Source organism: Pongo abelii, chromosome 10 (assembly GCF_028885655.2).
Source record: "Pongo abelii isolate AG06213 chromosome 10, NHGRI_mPonAbe1-v2.0_pri, whole genome shotgun sequence".
In the NCBI taxonomy this organism is placed as follows: Eukaryota; Metazoa; Chordata; class Mammalia; order Primates; family Hominidae; genus Pongo; species Pongo abelii.
In genome coordinates this window covers 122,640,220-122,660,499 of record NC_071995.2, presented here as the reverse complement: position 1 = coordinate 122,660,499, position 20,280 = coordinate 122,640,220, and the positions used below count along the sequence as shown (strand labels likewise).

General features: G+C 44.6%; 1 protein-coding gene across 1 annotated transcript in view; it reads right to left on the bottom strand.

The window, feature by feature from the left end:
- The window catches only part of DNAH10 (dynein axonemal heavy chain 10), a 169,130-nt gene that overhangs the window by 132,425 nt on the left and 16,425 nt on the right, over positions 1-20,280 (bottom strand). The window contains exons 6-14 of the mRNA XM_054527692.2: positions 18,360-18,579; positions 16,400-16,557; positions 15,458-15,688; positions 13,705-13,895; positions 11,614-11,812; positions 9,490-9,684; positions 5,500-5,670; positions 2,791-2,967; positions 251-376 (exon numbers count right to left, since the gene is read on the bottom strand). Coding sequence (XP_054383667.1) covers positions 251-376; positions 2,791-2,967; positions 5,500-5,670; positions 9,490-9,684; positions 11,614-11,812; positions 13,705-13,895; positions 15,458-15,688; positions 16,400-16,557; positions 18,360-18,579 — 1,668 coding nt within the window. The remainder of the gene's footprint in view (positions 1-250; positions 377-2,790; positions 2,968-5,499; positions 5,671-9,489; positions 9,685-11,613; positions 11,813-13,704; positions 13,896-15,457; positions 15,689-16,399; positions 16,558-18,359; positions 18,580-20,280) is intronic.

The following is a 20,280-nucleotide window of genomic DNA, read 5'->3' as shown; positions in this document are numbered from 1 at the left end:
GGGAAATGGAGGCTCGGTGTTCAGCCACTTGCCCAAGAAGTCAGTAGGGCTGCCCGTTTCCAGCCCGCGTCCTAACCATGGCATCGTGCCATCTCCACTCTTTCCTTTCTCCTCCTCCCCTAGCCCTTCCTTGTCTTTGATTCTGGAAACTGACCCAACTTCATGAATGTCAACAAATCAAGCCTTGAAAAAATGTGGCAGACACCATAATCCCACGCGGCAATTGGGAATGAGGGCGTGGGCAGCGCACCTTGGTCAAAAGGCTCTTCTTCATGAGGGCTGGCAACACCTGCTCCGTCACCTCCATCCACTGCTCATACTTTCTGTCTTCATACTCCTTCATTGTCTTACCCACTTCCAAATATTTTTGTTTGACCTATCAAAGAATTCAAGCAACCGTCATTTTGTCCTTGAAAATAACATTTTTCATCTCGCTCTACAGATAATTTATACAAATTATAAATATAATATATAAATTATCATAAACATTAATTTTTATAAAATTTTTTTTTTTTTTTTTTTTGGAGACAGAGTCTCACTCTGTCGCCCAGGCTGGAGTGCGGTAGCACGATCTCAGCTCACTACATCCTTCGCCTCCCGGGCTCAAGCAATTCTCCTGCCTCAGCCTCCTGAGTAGCTAGGATTACAGGCACATGCCACCACGCCCAGCTAATTTTTGTATTTTAGTAGAGACAGGGTTTCACCATGTTGGCCAGGCTGGTCTCGAACTCCTGACCTCAGTTGATCTGCCCACCTCAGCCTTTCAAAGTGCTGGGATTACAGGTGTGAGCCACTGCACCTGGTCATTTTTATATAATTATATATAAACATTTTTTCATATCTTTCTACATAATTTTGTATACATAAATTATAAATATAATAGTTAATATAATAATTTAATATATAGTTATATAATATTAAATAATATAATATATTATTATATATAAACACATTTTGAAAAAGGAAGTCAATAGATTTTCCCAAAGCTTGGAGAGTTGGTCTGCGATGGTGATATAGCACGGATCTCTGTCCTCCCAAATCTCATACTGCATTGTAATCCCCAGTGTTGGAGGTGGGGCCTGCTGGGAGGCAACTGGATCATGAAGGCGGAATTCTCGTGAATGGTTTGCACCACCCCTCTTGGGACTGTCCTGGTGATGCTGAGTGAGTTCTCGGCAGATCTGCTCATGTGAAAGTGGGCAGCACCTGCCCCTTCACTCTCTCTTGCTCCTGCTCCCACTGTGTGAGGTACCTGCCCCCACTTTGCCTTCCACCATGATTGGGAGTTTCCTGGGACCTCCCAGGAAGGCTATGCTTCCTGTACAGCCTGCAGAACTGTGAGCCAATTAAACCTCTTTTCTTATAAATTACCCAGTTTCTTTATAGCAAAATGGACTAATATAGTTGATATAACTTGAAATCTAGGTTGACTGGCAGCCTTCTGCAAACCACAGTCCATGAACTGCCTTGGTCTCTACCCATGAACTAAGAACAGCTTTTACATGAAGAGAAGGAAATTATTTAGATGATTAAAAGGAAATCAAAAGAACAATAATGCTTTGTAACTCAAGAAAAAGATATGAAATTCAAATTCAGCATCCATAAATAAAGTTTTATTGGACACAGCCGTGCCTGTTCAAAATGTATTATCTGGGGGATACTGTATTGCAGCAACGACAGGTTGAGTCGTTGCAGAGAAATTGTCCAAATCCCTAAAATATTTACTATCTGGATCTTCAGAGAAATGGCTTACCAGCCTCTGCTATATAACATATAAAAATCCATGGGTTGGGGGGTGAGATCATATCGAAAAGATGGTAGGCATCCTCCAAAGAAGCTGAAAATTCAGTACAGGAAGAAGCCCACATGACCGCATTCTGGAAGATGTCCTGTGTATTAAGATGCCAAAGAGAAAGAACACAGGCCAGGTGCAGTGGCTCACGCCTGTAAGCCCAACACTTTGGGAGGCTAAGGTGGGCAGATTGCTTGAGCTCAGGAGTTTGAGACCAGCCTGGGCAGGCAACATGGTGCAACCTCATCTCTACAAAAAATACAAAAATGGGCCAGGCGTGGTGGCCCGCACCTGTAGGCCCAGCTACTCAGGAGGCTGAGGCAGGAGGATCACTTAAACCCAGAAGGTCAAGGCTGCAGTGAGCTGTGATCGTGCCACTGCACTCCAGCCTGGGCAACACAGCAAGACCTTGTCTTTAAAAAAAAAAAAAAAGAAAAGAAAAGAAAAAGAAGGAACACAAAAGGTAGTTTACTATGAGCACGAATGCAAGGACAACAGAAAGACCCTCTAACTTATAGGCATGGGTCTGAAATTGAGCTGCTTCTCAAATGGGCCGCTCTACATAGCGTGCTGCATGGCAGCAGCAGCCTGATCTAATGCTTCTTCTGGATGTGATCGGGGAGGGCAGCCAGTGTAGGATTAAAACATCAAATACAGGGCTGGGTGCTATGGCTTACGCCTGTAATCCCAACACTTTGGGAGGCCAAGGTGGGCAGATCACGAGGTCAGGAGATCCAGACCATCCTGGTTAACACGGTAAAACCCCGTCTCTACTAAAAATACAAAAAAATTAGCCAGACGTGGTGGCACATGCCTGTAGTCCCAGCTATTCAGGAGGCTGAGGCAAGAGAATCACTTGAACCTGGGAGGTGGAGGTTGCAGTGAGCGGAGATTGCACCACTGCACTCCAGCCTGGGCGACAGAGCAAGACTCCATCTCAAAAAAAAAAAAAAAAACATCAAATACAAAAGGAGCCAATTCTAGCAAGAGCAACATACCTCCTGTCCTCGATCACTGTCCAGTATCTCCTGTACCTCTTGAAATCGGAGGATGGTGTGCTTAATCCGAAAGAACAGAGATCGTTCCCAGTATATTGCACCTGCTACCGGAGGGTGATTCTTATACAGTGGCGGATTTTCAAGGTTCTGGACAAAGATTTTATTAATGATGTCAATCTGAAAAGCAATCAAACGGCTTCTGTAAGTGATAAACGTCGCCAAGTCAGCCAAGAAAGATGAGATTTGAATCTTTAAGGAAACCAAAAGTGGAATGTCAAAAAATATTCTAAGATGCAGAATAGTGTTTTCACTGTTTACTTATTATTTACTACTTTTTCTTATGCTCTGTAGTAATCTTTTTTGTTGCTGCTGTTGAGACAGAGTCTCGCTCTGCTGCCCAGGCTGGAGTGCAGTGGTGTGATCTCAGCTCACCGCAACCTCTGCCTCCCAGACTTAAGTGATTCTCTTGCCTCAGCCTCCCAAGTAGCTGGGATTACAGGCGCGCACCACCACACCCGGCTAATTTTTGTATTTTTAGTAGAGATGGTGTTTCCCCACGTTGTCCAGGCAGGTATCAAACTCCTGACCTCAGGTGATCTGCCCGCCTCAGGGTCCCAAAGTGCTGCAAGTACAGGCGTGAGCCACCAAGCCCGGTTGTAGTAATCTTTTCTTTAACATATGCAATGCTCCAAATTGCCTTACAATTACAGAGCATGCACACTGTGTATATTGGTTTGATCCAATTATTAGAAATCCTGAAATCTGTTCTAGACATGACCACAGTGGCAGACCTCTGGTTTTTTTTTAATTTTTAGTTTTTAGTTTTTGCGGGTAAAGTATATATATTTATGGGGTATAGGGCATGTTTTGATATAAACATGCTATATATACATAATAACCACATCATGGAGAATGGAGTGTCCATCCCCCCAAGCACTTATCTTTTGTGTTATAAACAATCCAATTATACTCTTTTAGTTACTTTTAGATGTACAGTTAAGTTATTATTGACTACAGTCTCCAGACCTGTGTTTTTAAAAGAAGCATGTCTGAGCTCTCGCGGGGGTAATTAGGTGTGGCAGGCACAATGATGGCCTCCCAAAGATGTCCACGTCCTAATCCCCAGAAGCTGAAAATATGTAATATTACATGACAAAGGGGAATTATGGTTGCAGGTGGAATTAACATTGTCAGTCAGCTGATCTTAAAATAGATAAATTATGCTGAATTTTCTGGGGAGGTCCTATGTAATCACAAGGGTCCTAAAACAGGAAGGAGGAGGCAGAAAAGGAGGTCAGAGTGATTTGAAGTGAAAGTGGCCACCGCTGTCTTTGAAGATGAAAGGGAGCCAGGAACTTCTAGAATTTGGGGAAAGCAAAGCACTGAATCATCCCTAGAGACTCCCCAAAGGGAATACAGCCCTGCTGACACCTTGATTTAAACCCAGGGACACCCGTGGCAAATGTTTGACCTCCAGTACCATAAGAGAATAAATCTGTGTTGTTCTAAGTCACTGCATCTGTGGTCATTAGTTCCAGCAGCATTGGGAAACTAAGACATCAGGAGACCACCTTAGGCCTTTTTTTATACTACCTTATGCTCATCTAATCATTCCACATATTCTCATTTTGTCTTCTAAATAAGATTATAAGCATTTTTTTCTTTTTTCTTTTTCTTTTTTTGAGACGAAGTTTTGCTCTTGTCACCCAGGCTGGAGTGCAGTGGCGCGATCTCAGCTCACTGCAACCTCCACTTCCCGGGTTCAAGCGACTCTCCTGCCTCAGCCTCCTGAGTAGCTGGGATTACAGGAACCACCACCATGCCTGGCTAATTTTTGTATTTTTAGTACAGAGGGGGTTTCACCATGTTGGCAAGGCTGGTCTCGAACTCCTGACCTCAGGTGATCCACCTGCCTTGGCCTCCTCAAGTGCTCAGATTACAGGCATGAGCCACTGCGCCTGGCCAGCATTTTTTTTTTTAAGACAGGGTTTCACTCTGCTGCCCAGGCTGGAGTACAGTGGCTCGATCATGGCTCACTGCAGCCTCGACCTCCCTTGGCCCAGGTGATCCTCCCACCTCTGCCTCCCAAGTAGCTGAGACTATAGGTGTGTGCCACCACACCAGGATAATTTTTGTATTTTTTGTAGAGATGGAGTTTTGTTGTGTTGCCCAGGCTGGTCTCAAACTCCTGAACTCAAGCAATTCGCTGGCCTCGGCCTCCCAAGGTGCTAGGATTACAGGCATGAGTCACTGTGCCCAGCAGATTATAAGCATTTTTTGATCTATTTCTCCAACTAGATACTGACTTCTTTAAAGGCAGAATCTGCGTTTTGTTCCTCTCTCTATCTCTGTGCCTAACACCATACTTGAGACATGTGAGCACCAGATAAACTGTTCTGAGTTAATTATAAATACATATATGATCCTTGGACATAGTTAACTACGATTACTATTATTACCATGATTATTACTAACCCACGCAGGGCCCACCACAATGTGAGTAAATCATGATATACTTAATTCTTATTGAATTTCTCCACTAAATAAACAAATCCACTTTGGGTTACGTGTATTATGTAACATGCTAATTTAGGAAAATTCTAGTTTCTCTGAATTCAGATGGGAAAGACACACAATAGTGGGATTCAATTGTTCACATTTTGCCAAGTGTATTTTTAATGCTATGGCAGCTATCGATTAGTCAATTACCTCTTTACAGTACTGTGCAAGAATATCATTAAATTTCATCATCATTTGTCGATTAACAGCCTCCCGTGAACGAATGTGCTTAAATTTTAAAAGCATGTCAAATGCTGCTTCAGCGGATCGAAGTGTCTTAAAAGATTCATCAATAAAATGTTTTGCTTCTTTCTCAATAACCTGCAAAAAAATCAAGAAAACAACCCTCATACCCCTGTAATTATCCTGCCAAAATAAATGGTAAGAAATGAGAAAAAAAAATCAGTTACTTGGGACGGATTTCTATGGCGCATTAATGGAAGCTGGTATCCAATTTAAAGTGGCAGATTGGATATGTTGATTTCCTGCTCTTGCTCCCCAACCAGTTCAAAGGTAAAGGAAGTTTTTAAAGTATTAACTCATATAAACAAAAAATACGGGAGAGGATACAACAACAGAGGAGATAGTTCAGGAATTTTTAGTAAGAAAGTAACTAAGGCAGGGCAGGGCGCAGTGGCTCATGCCTGTAATCCCAGTACTTTGGGAGGCCAAGGTGGGTGGATCACGAGGTCAGGAGATCGAGACCATCCTGGCTAACAGGGTGAAACCCTGTCTCTACTAAAAATACAAAAACTTAGCCAGGCGTGGTGGCAGGCCCCTGTAGTCCCACCTACTCAGGAGGCTGAGTTAGGAGAATGGCATGAACCCAGGAGGCGGAGCTTGCAGCAAGCCCAGATCGCGCCACTGCACTCCAGCCTGGGTGACAGAGCGAGACTTTGTCTCAAAAAAAAAAAAAAGAAAGAAAGTAACTAAGGCAGGTAGTTACAACCTAATGCTGAAAATAGGGGGCGCAAGTGAGTCCCTGTTTGTTCCTTGAAGAAACTCCAGAAGGCTTAGCATTTGGAGGCACTGGGCCCCAGGAAGGGGGTCAGTGTCCATGAAGGTGAGGGGTAAACAGGGAATCCCTTTCTCACCCTGTACAGCCAGGCCACTCTGCAGCCTCAATCCCTCCCATCCCCACTCCATTCTATAAAAGAGTGGAAGGTTAGTTCTAGAAAAATTAACTCAAGAATAACATCAGACTTCTAATATTGGAAGCCAGAAATCAATTAAAAAAACTTCAAATTTCTAAAGAAAGGTTACTTTCAACCTTGAATTCTATACCTGTTATTTCAGAATTCATACATACAAGACTCAAAAAATATATGTCTCATGAAACCTTACTTAGGAAGCTACTAAATGTGCTCCAGCAAAACGAAGGAGTAAACAAGGAAAGAGGAAGAGGTGAGATCTAGAAAACAGAAAATCCAACACAGATGAGAGAAGATAGGAAGTCCTAGGTCCTAGACTGCTTTGTAACAGGCTTAAAAAGCAAACAAGTCAGCCAGGTGTGGTGGCTCATGCCTGTAATCCCAGCACTTTGGGAGGCTGAGGTGGGCAGATCACTTGAGGTCAGAAGTTCAAGACCAGCCTGGCCAACATGGCGAAACCCTGTCTCTACTAAAAAACACAAAAATTAGCTGGGTGTGGTGGCACGCACCTGTAATCCCAGCTACTCAGAAGGCCAAAGCAAGAGAATTGCTTGAACCCAGGGGGCGGAGATTGCAGTGAGCCAAGATCACGCCATTACACTCCAGCCTGGGCAACAAGAGCAAAACTCTGCCTCAAAAAAAAAAAAAAAAAAGGAAAAAAAAAAAAAGAAAACAAGCTAGACTAGAGTAGGAGGACAATGAGCTCTGGGAGGAAGGCCTCTAGGTAAATAATGGCACTGATATGTTGAAGTATTTAGAGGCTATAGTTGATAGGTATGTGGCAGAGATATTAGAGAAGTTGGAAAAAATTAACAATGGGTACATAAATAACCAGGCAAATAAAAAACAAAAGCAATTATTAACTCCAGGAAAATTGAAGGGTTGGCCAAGAAAGGTATTGTAGTTATGATGGACTTCCCAGTTCAGCAATGAACAATATTTGCATAGACATAATAAGTAAACACTAGTCATTAATTTAACTAAAAGTTATGAAGAAACTGTGTTAGATGACAGAGAGGCAAATGGGATTAGGAATGGGACAGTCCAGCCTGTATCTACTCTGAGAAGTTAACAGAAGTCTAAATTAATAAATCAGAAAATAACCGCATCGGCTTGTTCTTAAAAAAACATGGGGGTTAACAACAAAAGAAACATCTAAAATTGTGGAAAACTACAGCGAGAATGAGGAAGGAGTTAAGCATGGAGCTGCTTTTTCTTACTATGAATCCTTTAGTATCACTTGATTAAGTGACTTTGATGAAGAGTTCAATCTATTTGGGAAGCTGAAGTAGGAGGATCACTTGAGGCCAGGAGTTCAAGACCAACCTGGGCAACATAGTGAGACCTCATCTCTATTTAAAAATTTTAAAAATTAGCTGGACACACGCTTGTGGTCTCAACTACTTGGTAGGCTGAGATGGAAGGATCACTTGAGCCCAGAAGGTTGAGGCTGCAGTGAGCCAGGATCACATCACTGCACTCTAGCCTGAGCAACAGAGCAAGACCCTGTCTCTAAAAAATAAAAAACAATAAAAGAAAACCAAAAAAAGGTTCAACTGAAAAACAAAATAATGCTTAAAATAGCAGCTGATAATAAATTAGATATAGTTAACATGGCAATGTCTAGATAACCAAGTAGAACTGTCTAGGGTTGTCCATATAAAAAGATGCTGTGAGGTTATAAAAACAACTGTGTAAGACATAAATGGGGATGCTCCTAATTATGCTTCCTGCATGAGACTGAAAAAGTGAGTGCGATGGGTCACTCTTCATGCTGTAGGAAGTGAAATCTGATTCTCAGCTGCAGCCTCTCTCTGATGGACTCTGCCTCCCAGCACCTCAGGCTATCACCTCCTGTATCATCTCCCCACTTTCTGCTGTTCCCCAGTCCAAAGCAGCCTATACTGTAGCCAGAAAAATCTTCCTGAAGTATAAACCTTGATTTTGTTTTTTTCACTTTTTTTTTTTTTTTTTTTTTTGAGACAGAGTCTTACTCTGTCTCCAGGCTGCAGTACAGTGGTGTGATCTCAGCCAGCTCACTGTGACTTCAACCTCCCAGGTTGAAGGGATCCTCCCACCTCAGCTCCTGAGTAGCTGGGACTACAGGAAGGAGCCGCCATGCCTGGCTAATTTTTTTTAAGTTTTTTGTAGAGACGGGTGTCTCACTATGTTGCCCAGGCTAGTCTCAAACTCCTGGGTTCAAGCAATCCTCTCTCCTCAGCCTCCCAAAGTGCTGGCATGACAGGCATGAGCCGCTACACCTGACCTATAATTCTGGCTATATCATTCCTTGGTCAACCACCTTCAATGGCGCCCTCTTGCCTACTGAAGTAAGTCTCCTTCCTCACTCCAGTCCTCTTTGTTCATCACCAATTATTCACCCAACCCACCTTTCTAGCTTGATTTCCCTTTACTACCCATATGTGTTATGCCAAACCCCTCTGTTTGCTCTGCCTCGGACAATTCCTGTTTTTATCATGTCTGTCACCTCCATTCACACTGTTCCTCCCACCTGAAACCCCCTCTGCTGTCTCAGCCTCCTTCCTCGTCCCCATTTCCCCCATCCAAAGCTTCCCCACTCCCAAAGGTTGTTTCCAATTGGCTCTCCATGCCCCCGTCTTCTGACAAAACACAATTCTCAAAAACTCACAGGGTGCTTTGTGATTCTCTTGCCATATCTGGTTTACTTTTAACTTCACTCCTAGATAGGTGAACTTATATTGGACAAAACAAACTTTGTAGAAATGCTACTGTCTAGCTCAACTTAAACTTATCCCACCTGGAGAATGGGTGTGGGGACAAAGAAGATTGAGGAATGTTCATTTTTACCTTATGCACTTCTCCATTGTTTTTGTTTTTTATAATTAATAAGCAGGTATTACTTGTGATTTAAAAAAAAGACTCTAAGCATCCCTAAATAACCCAACAAATTTAACACAGAAAACATGGTGTCCACTCCCAAGATGGACTCAATGGACGTGTCACTTGCCAGAACTTCAATCTTGAATTCATCCATCACATATTTCCAGAACTGGGCGGACTTGATGCTGAAGGGGTCAAAGGTCAGGTTTTCCATGGGGGTGACTAGGCCATCCACTCTGCATAGGACATCATCGATGCGCTTGGGGTCCCCCGTCACTGCCTTTAGTTCTGGACCAAATATGTTATAAAATTCCTCCAAAACCTGTCCAATCAAACGGCACAATGAGGAGATTACATTTGGGTTTTCCTGTGAATATTAGAACTACAAATGGATAGCACATCGAGATTGACCTGGGGGCAAGAATCATGTCACACAGTAACCTCCTCCCGGACTAAGCCCTTCGGTACGATGCCCAAGGCACACAGGATAAGATCCAGGTCTGCACCTGCCTGTTCCTCCCCACACTCCAGCCACCCCCACCCTCCTCTGAGGCCATGGCCCTTTCTGCTTCAGGGCCTTTGCACTTGCAGTTGAAAGTGCTTCAGGGAGGCTGCAGCGGGCGGATCACTTGAGGCCAGGAGTTCGAGACAAGCCTGGCAAACATGGCGAAACCCTGTCTCTGCTAAAAATACAAAAATTAGCCAGGTGTGGTGGTGCATGCCTGTAATCCCAGCTACTCAAGAGGCTGAGGCAGGAGAATCACTTCAACCCAGAAGGCAGAGGTTGCAGTGAGCCGAGATCGCGCCACTGCACTCCAGCCTGGGTGACAGAGCGAGACTCTGTCTCACACACACACACACACACACACAGAGGTGAGATGATAAACCACTGACGTAGTTCTATGCAGCGTTTCCACTGTTCTGGTAACAATGAAATACCCATGCACACACTAGCTATGGTGATTCCACATAGAAGTTAAATTTTTTTTGTTTTTGTTTTGAGACAGAGTCTCGCTCTGTCACCCAGGCTGGAGTGCAGTGGCACGATAGCTCACTGCAACCTCCACCTCCCAGGTTCATGCAATTCTCCTGCCTCAGCCTCCCAAATAGCTGGGATTGCAGGTGCCCACCACCATGCCCAGCTAATTTTTGTATTTTTCATAGAGACGGGGTTTCACCATGTTGGTCAGGCTAGTCTTGAACTCCTTGACCTCGTGATCCACCCATCTTGGCCTCCCAAAGTGCTGGGATTACAGGCGTGAGCCACTGCATCTAGCCGAAAAAGCTTCATATTTTTAATTCCTTTTTTTTTTTTTTTGAAGCAAGGTCTCACTCTGTTGCCCAGGCTGGGGTACGCTGGCGTGACCACGGCTCACTGCAGCCTCAACCTCCCAGGCTCAAGCCAACGTCCCACCTCAGCCTTCTGAGTAGCTGGGACTACACGTGTGCACCACCACACCTGGCTAATTTTTGTATTTTTTATAGACAGGGTCTTGCTATGTTGCCCAGGCTGGTCTCAAATTCATGGGTTCAAGGGATCCTCCCACCCCAGCCTCACAAAGTGCTGGGATTACAGGTGTGAGCCATTATGCCTGGCCTATTTGAATTCTTTTTACAGCATTTTTTTTTCCTGCCTTTGAGCATAGGGCATTACCTCCCTCTGGTGCTGGGCACTGCTGCACCGCCGCACCGCAGCCGGACCTGCTTTGTACTCGCTGTGGTTCCTCTAGCAGGAAGACATCTGAGTATCCAGCACACAGTGAGTTCTCCATGAATGCATTTAGAATGAAGGGGTGGGTGAACCTTTAGGAGACAAGGGCTGTGGCTAATTCAATCGGCCACTAGGCACTTTGTCCATCAATTGAGCTCTGGGAAGACTGGGCCTGGCTTAGGGAGAGAGTGAAGAGAGGTCTCAGACTGGCCTCTTGAGGGATTCCAATATTTAAGGGGAAGACAGAGGAGGGGAGCTTTGCAAAAGACACGGAGAAGGAGTGGCCAAAGGGGTCAAAGGAAAGCCAAAAAGCAGGGAGAGGGAGGAATGTCAGGGAAAGCAACAAAGAGTCGCAAAGCTCTGGTGTACTCTGGTCCATTCTGGTACATTCTAGTATATTCCGTATGTTCTTTCTTTGAAGGGCTTCTCCCTGCCAGGCCCTTTCTGATGCCCAGCTCCTACCTGACACGGAGGGGGCCACTGTCAAAAGCCAACTGCCTTCTTTGGGGCAAATTCCGCCGGCCTTCGCCCAGCCCCTACCTGCAGAATGTCGGAGAGGTCCTGGCAGATGGTGGCCATGTAATCCGTCCTCTCGAACAGCCGCTTCCGGTCAAACTCCCACCGAGCTTCCCTCCCCGAAGCCTCTATCTTGGCCCGGGTGTCAAAATAGGCCTTTTTCCACAGCCTGAGGGTGTTCCTGGCTTCCAAGGTTTTGTTTTGGGCACTCGCTCGATTTTCTCTGCAAAGCCAAGAGATGCTGTGATGGGAGGAGGGCGGAGCTCCGGGTCCGAGCCGCACTCCCCCGCTGGGGAGCCAGTGTCCCGTGAAACTCTGACCCGGGCGCCCCCTGGTTTCACGGCCTTATCGGAAAAGGCAAAGGCGGAGCGGGCGAGCGGCTGCCCTGCCCCATGTGCAAGGGCGGGAGTCCCAAGCTGCGAGGTTCCCGTTGCAGCCGCCAGCCTACGTGCAGGGCTGGGGCTACCTGGTGACCTCGCTCCCTGCACCAGAAGGGGCAGGCGGCCTTGGCCCCAGGCCAGAGGTCAACAGCGGCAGCTGCAACACGGCGCAGGACAATGCCACCATTTGGGTACCTACTTCACCTATGCAGATAGATAGAAACGGAGATGTAGCTATGCAGGTAGATACAGAGAGAGAGAGAGACCTATATAAATAGATATGGATACATATAGATATAGATATCTATCTATAGATAACAAAAAGTCATATAGTGTCTGATTCCATTTATATGCTACCTATATAAATACATATACATAGACATAGATACCTATCTGTATAGATGGATATAGACATAGATACCTATGTACAGATATAGATAAATATAGATATCTATCTAGATACATATAGATAGATCTACATAGATATCCAGATAGATCTATCTATCTAGATAGAGCTCTAGATGATGATATAGATACAGATATAGACAGGTGCAATCTCGGCTCACTGCAACCTCCACTTCCTGGGTTCAAGCGATTCTCCTGCCTCAGCCTCCTGAGTGGCTGGGATTACAGGCGCCCACCACCACACCCGGCTAATTTTGTGTACTTTCAGTTGAGACAGGATTTCACCATGTTGGCCAGGCTGGTCTTGAACTCCTGACCTCAAGTGATCCGCCTGCCTTGGCCTCCCAAAGTGCTGGAATTACAGGCGTGAGCCACCACACCCGGCCTCATCTATATAGATATTTTTTAAGAAAGTGAAAAAAGTTATCTGTCTCCCTTAGCATCCTCCATCATCTCCCTACACCCTCAAGGGTGGTTCCATTTCAGCCTCAGTCTCTCCAGGTACAACTGGGGAAGAACGTTGCAGTTAAAACAAAATTTCATATAGATATATATGTATATGTGTGTGTGTGTGTGTGTGTGTGTGTGTGTGTGTGTGTAACAAAATATATCTCCATACAATGGAATATGGAATATGATTTAGCCATAAAAAGGAATGAAGCATTGATCCATGCTACAATGTGGATGAACCTTGAAAACATGATGCTAAGTGAAAGAAGTCAGACATAAAAGTCACATAGTGTCTGATTCCATTCATATGCAAAAGATACCACGCTGTATGGTTCCCAGGACTTGGGCAATTGGGGAGAGGTGGGGAGTGACTGCTAAAAGGCACATGTTTTCTTTTGAGGGATGAAGAACATGTTCTAACATTGATAGTGGTTACGGCTGCACAATTCTGTGAATATACTAAAAACAAAAAAAAAATGAATTGTACTTTTTTTTTTTTTGAGACAGAGTCTCGCTGTGTCACCCAGGCTGGAACGTAATGGTGTGATCTCCACTCACTGCAACCTCCACCTCCCAGGTTCAAGCAATTCTCATGCTTCAGACTTCCATGAAGCTGGGATTCCAGCCCACCACGCATGGGGTTTCACCATGTTGGGCAGGCTGGTCTCGAACTTCTGGCCTCAAGTAATCCGCCACCTTGGCCTCCCAAAGGGCTGGGATTACAGGTGTGCACCACTGTGCCCGGCCATAAGAGCCAGTGAATTGTACATTTTAAGTGAGAGAATTATATGTGAATTATAGCTCAATAGGGCTGTTTAAGATATAAAAAGTAAAAAGTGAAACAAAACAAAACAAAAAAATGAACGCTACGGCTTCTTACTTGAACAAAGTCCGCAGGTTGACCACTCGGCAGACTCTCTCGGCGATTTCCCAGGCGATGCGCTCCATGAGGGGAATCATCCTCTCGTCTTTGTTGTAGTGTCGGGAGATGATCCATACCATCCGCAGGGCACTCATCATGGCGGGGATGGTGTCCAGGACCACGTGGAAGCCAGACCCGTGCGTTATGTTCTGACCAAGAGAGGAGAGAGCCACGTAAGAGCCCTTAGCCTTGGGGTCCAAATAGTTTCATAAAACAGTAAGCATGCAAGAAGTTTCACTCTTTTTTTTTTTTTTTTCTTGAGACCAAGTCTGGTGCCCAGGCTGGAGTGCAATGGCACAATCATGGCTTACTGCAGCCTCGACTCCCCTCCGGACTCAAGTGATCCTCCCACCTCAGCCTCCCAAGTAAGCTGAGAATACAGGCATGCACCACTACACCAGCTAATTTTTTATTTTTATTTTTATAGAGATGGGGTTGCACTATGTTGCCCAGGTGAGCAGACTTTTTTTAATCTCTTATAATAATAACTCAAATAAATAATGGGCAAAAGATTAAAACAGACATTTCACCAACAATATGAAATTGACAATAAGCACATTAAGTACATAAAAAGTTGTTCAGTCTCACTAGTTGTTAAAGAAATGCAAATTAAACCACAATGACTATTATCAGAAAGACAATAACAAGTGGTGGTGAAGATATGGAAAAACCAGAACCTTCGTGTATTGCTCTTGAGAATGTAAAATGGGACAACCACTTTGGAAACAGTCTAGAAATTCCTCAAAAGGTTAAACAGTTACCATATGACCCAGCCATTGCACTCCTATGCATAATACATGAATAATTAAAAACACACATCCACACAAATCCTTGTACAAGAATGTTCGTAGCAGCATTCTTCATAATAGCCAAAATGCAGAAACAACTCAAATGCCCACCAGCTGATGAATAGAGAAACAAAATGTAGTCTATCCATGCTATGGAATATGATTCTGCCATAGAAACTAATGAAACACTAACATGCTCCACGCTACAACACAGGTGAACCTTGAAAACCTGGTGCTGAGTGAAAGAGACTGCACACAGGATCAGTCCTGCATGACTCGCCTTATATGAAGTCCCTAGAGTAGTCAGATTTACAAAGACAGAAAGGAGAACAGAAGTTACCAGGGACTTAGGGTAAGGAAGAAGGGGGAGTTAGTGTTTAATGGACATAGAATTCCAGTTTGGGAAGATGAAACTGTTTTGGAAATAGTGTAATGGACACACAGCATTGTGTATGTATTTAGTGCCACTGAACTGTATGCTTAGTAGTGGTTAAAATGATAATATCATGTAATGTCTATTTTATCACAATTTTTTAAATGCTGAGGTATTTTTTGAGACAGGGTCTCGCTATGTTGCCCAGGATGGAGTGTAGTGGCGCAATCTTGGCTCACTGCAACCTCCATCTCCCAGGCTCAAGCAATCCTTCCACCTCAGCCTCCTGAGTAGCTGGAACTACAGGTGCACACCACCATACCCAGCTAATTTTTGTATTTTTTGGAGAGACAGGGCTTTACCACGTCGGCCAGGCTGGTTTCCAACTCCTGAGCTCAAGCGATCTGCCCGCCTCAGCCTCCCAAAGTGCTGGGATTACAGGCATGAGCCACTGCTCCTGGCCAAATGCTGAACATTTTTAAAAGGGAAATTAAATCATATGAAATCTCTTTGACAGAGCTAACTGCAAAGCACAGCATACCCAGCGTACCTTGAAATAACGCTCCACGGTGGAGAGAAAGCGCACATTGTCTGAGGCCTCCGTGTGGAACTTGAATAACTCGGTGAACACTGGCTGCAGATTAGCCACAAGCATGGAGTCGGATTCCTTGATAACATCCAAGACTTTTCTGACTATTGGAAGCTTTGTTTGTTCATGCAGCGCACTTAAGGTTGCATTTCTTTCCCTCCAGAATTCAATTTCAGCCAGAGGGCCTTTACCCTGAGAGGTGAAATGAACACACAAAGAACTCTCATCATCAGTGTGGAGTGGACACTTAACGGTGGTTTTTTCAGCATCCGTTCTTTCTGTCCAACTGCTCCAATCCTTCAGGGTCTTCAGGGGTGGGCTCTTGACCCAGGGTGGTCCAATCAGAGTGAATCTCAGGGCTCCAGCTGAGAATGCTAGAAACACACTCTGCCTTTCTCCAGATGCTAGAAACACACGCTGCCTTTCTCCGGACAATGAGGTGTACAGATGTGAGGCCAGAAACTGCTGCAAGGAAGCCAGCCTGAGGAATGAAGCTCCCCAGCCCCTAGAAAGGAGTCTGGAACTGAGAGATTCAGAAACACAGCCAGAGCCCTGATCAAACTGGACCTGAAGCCAACTCTGCCTCTGGACTTTTCCATTATGTGAGCCAAGGAATTTGCTTTCTTAGTTGATCGACTTGAGTTGGGTTTCCTGTTTTTGGCAGCCCAAGCTTCCTGACTGATCTAAAGTGTTATCTTTATCAATCCAGGTAGTAACCTGGTAGCACATTAACAGCAGAAAGCCCAGAAATGATATTTTGGGTGTGTTTATTTTGATGGCTTAAGGAAGTCATAAAACAGTAAGAAAAGATGCCAGATGATCCAGACCCCAGACTCCGGGCTCTTTCCCAGCATGGTAAGCATGACCTGGATCGGGGCTCTCTGAAAGCCCTGCACAAACTACCTGAGGTGTTTTCTTCAGTTGGCCCTCAACCGCTGTGGATATCTGATTCAGCCAGTTTATCACACACTGCTCCAAGATGTCAACGGTTTCCGGGTCAGCTGCCAGGTCGGACACCTCTCCCTCCACACTGATGGTTGGCATTTCTAACTTGATTTCACCTAGGAAAATAAAAGCGATCAGTCAGTCACTCGTTCAGGAAAAATGATTACAAAGAAAGACATTCAAGTTCACCGGCTGGGTCTTCTCTCAAGCTTCATCAGTATAATAAGGTCTGCTGCATCCCCTGTCCTGATAATATCTGTATCTCATTCTCTTTCATTAGAATGTAATTCAAACATTTTAGATAATTGTTCCGGTGTTAAGCTTGATCAAAATGATTTAGTTATTTAAGATGTTCCTGAGTTTACAACCTAGTGACTTCAATTTTTAAAAACTTGAACAAAGAACCGGCAGATAGTTTAGATAACCACCAGCCTGAAACAGTCAGTCAAAGATAAATCAGGGGAAAAGTGACATCAGGGGAAATTGAGATAATGTAAAGAAAAGGAGAACAGGCCAGGCACGATGGCTCGCACCTGTAATCTCAACACTTTAAGAGACCAAGGCAGGAAGATCACTTGCGGTCAGGAGTTCGAGACCAGCCTGGCCAACGTGGCAAAACTCCCTCTCTACTAAAAATACAAAAATTAGCTGGGCGTGGTGGTGTGTGCCTGTAATCCCAGCTACTTGGGCGGCTGAGGTGGGAGGATTGCCTGAGCTCCCAGAAGGTTGAGACTGCAGTGAGCTATGTTTGTACCACTGCACTCCAGCCTGGGTGGAAGAGTGAGACCTTGTCAAAAAAAAAAAAAAAAAGAAAGAAAGGAAAGAAAAGAAAGGGAAGGGGAGGGGAGAAAAGAGGAGGGGAGGGGAGGGGAGGCAGGACAGGGCAAAAGGAGAACATTTCCAAAAGGAAAGCCCAACTATTTATCTCAGAGATTTGAGACATATGGCATCCATCAAACAAGAACAGGATGCTATGAAAAAAGATACAATCAAAGAATAAGAGGTCTTAAAAATTAAAAATATAATAGCTGATATGACTATCAATCAAACATGGGTAACATAGAAGTTGAAGAACACTCCAGGAAAGAATACAAACACAAAAAGATGACAAATACAAGAGAAAAGATAAGAAATAGAATCTCTAGACATCCATCCAGCAGGAATTTCAGCAAGAGAAAACAAATAGTGGAGGAAAATGTCAAGATAATTTTTCAGTCTTTGGACTGAAAACACCCACTGAGTGTTTAAAAAATGAATGAAAAAAGTACCACACAAAGGCCCAACATCCTAACATCAAAACACTAGGGATAACCAGATGCTCTTAAAAGCTTACGTATAGGGGGAGGGGAGAAAAATTAGAAGAACATTCAGTTTCTCATCACTGGATGTTGACTACTAGAAAACAATGAAGAAAAATGTATTCAAAAATCCTGTGCTAGGCTGGGCACAGTGGCTCACACCTGTAATCCCAGCACTCTGAGAGGCCAAGGCAGGTGGATCACTTGAAGTCAGGAGTTTAAGACCAGCCTGGCCAACATGGTAAAACCCCATCTCTATTAAAAATACAAAAATTAGCTGGGTGTGGTGGTGCACACCTGTAATCCCAGCTACTTGGGAGGCTGAGGCAGGAGAATCCCTTGAACCCAGGGGGTGGAGATTGCAGTGAGCCGAAATCTCACCACTGCACTCCAGTCTGGGCAACAGTGAGGCTCTGTCTCAAAAAAAAAAAAAAAAAAAAAAAAAAAAAATCCTGTGCTAAAATTATTTTTGCCAGCCTGAGCAACAAAGTGAGACCCTGTCTCTACAAAACAAACAAACAAAAATGTCACAAAAGTTAGCCAGGCGTGGTGGCATGCACCTGTAATCCCAACTACAGTATAATCATTCTTAACTAAAAAGGAGGAAAATGAAACCTTACCTTCAAGTTGCTGCATGGTTCTTTGAATATTACTTGCAAATTTCTGCACGTTCATTAAAAATTCATCCCGTATTAATTGAATACTGTGATATTCTACTGCCTCCCCAGGCATGGGCGGCAGGTCTGATTCATACTCAGAGGAATTAGAGCCTCCTCCAGATGTGACTCCCACGGTTGTACTCGTCCTATGCTGATTGAAGGACAATGCTGGCAAAAAAACCTGAAATGCCAATTTTATGAAATACATCATATGACGTCATTTTCAATAATTCATGTATTTAAATTGCCTCTGGTTTTGAATATTCTTTTTTTTTTTTTTTTTTTTGAGACAGAGTCTCGCTCTGTCACCAGGCTAGAGTGCTGTGGCACAACCTTGGCTCACTGCAACCTCCACCTCACTGGTGCAAGCGATTCTCCTGCCTCAGCCTCCCGAGTGGCTGGGATTACAGGCATACACCACCACACCCAGCTAATTTTTGTATTTTTAGTAGAGATGGGGTTTCACCATGTTGGTCAAGCTAGTCTCGATCTCCTGACCTCCTGATCCACCCCCCGGCCTCCCAAAGTGCTGGGATTACAGGCGTGAGCCACTGCACCCAGCCTGAATATTCTTTTATATTGAGATACAAATGTGCAAAGTGAAAACCACTCAAACCGGAGCACAGACCTAAAGACAGAGAGATTACATTTGACTTAAAGTGATCCAAGGACACCAATTTTAACCAGGCCTGACACGACTGCCCCAAAAACAGTGCTGTTATTTCTGTATACCACCAGTAACTGAGAAGTTACAAACTGTGGCACAGGGGGCTGGCTGCGGTGGCTCACGCCTGTAATCCCAGCACTTTGGGAGGCCAAGGCAGGAAAATCTCTTGAGCCCAGGAGTTCGAGAACAGCCGGGGCAACATAGGGAGACCCCACCTCTACAATTAAAAAAAAAAAAATTAGGCCGGGCACGGTGGCTCACAGCTGTAATCCCAGCACTTTGGGAAGCCGAGGCGGGTGGATCACGAGGTCAGGAGATCGAGACCATCCTGGCTAACATGGTGAAACCCCATCTCTACTAAAAATACAAAAAATTAGCCAGGTGTGGTGGTGGGTGCCTCTAGTCCCAGCTACTCAGGAGGCTGAGGTAGGAGAATGGCATGAACCCAGGAGGCGGAGGTTGCAGTGAGCCGAGATTGCACTACTACACTCCAGCTTGGGCGACAGAGTGAGACTCCGCCTCAAAAAAAGAAAATTAGTCTTAGTGGTGCGCACCTATAGACCCAGCTACTCCGGAGGCTGAGATGGGAGGATCGCTTGAATCTGAGAGTTTGAGGCTGCAGTGAGATGTGATTGTGCCACTGCACTATAGCCTGAGCAATAGAGTAAGAACTGTGTCTCTTAAGAAAATTTTTTTAACTCATGCATTTGAACATATGTGTGTGTGTATATATATATATACTTTTTTTTTTTTTTTTTTTTTTGAGATGGAGTCTCTTTCTGTCACCCAGGCTGGAGTGCAGTGACATGACCTCAGCTCACTACAACCTCCACCTCCTGGGTTCAAGCGATTCTCCTGCCTCAGCCTCCCAAGTAGCTGGGACTACAGGTGCACGCCACCATGCCCAGCTAATTTTTGTAATTTTAGTAGAGATGGAGGTTTCGCCATATTGATCAGGCTGGTCTCGAACTCCTGACCTCAGGTGATCCATCCACCTCGGCCTCCCAAAGTGCTGGGATTACAGGCACAAGCCACTGCACCTGGCTGTATTTGAATATATTGTCTATGCTTCAATCCACTGCAATTTTATCCTTACTGAAGGTCAAAATGTCCCATCTGTGGCTGGCATGAGCCTCTTCAAGTTGAGCCCTGTGTCCTTTAGACATGACTCTGGTTGTCACAATGCATATAACCACTAAGAATTAATTATACATC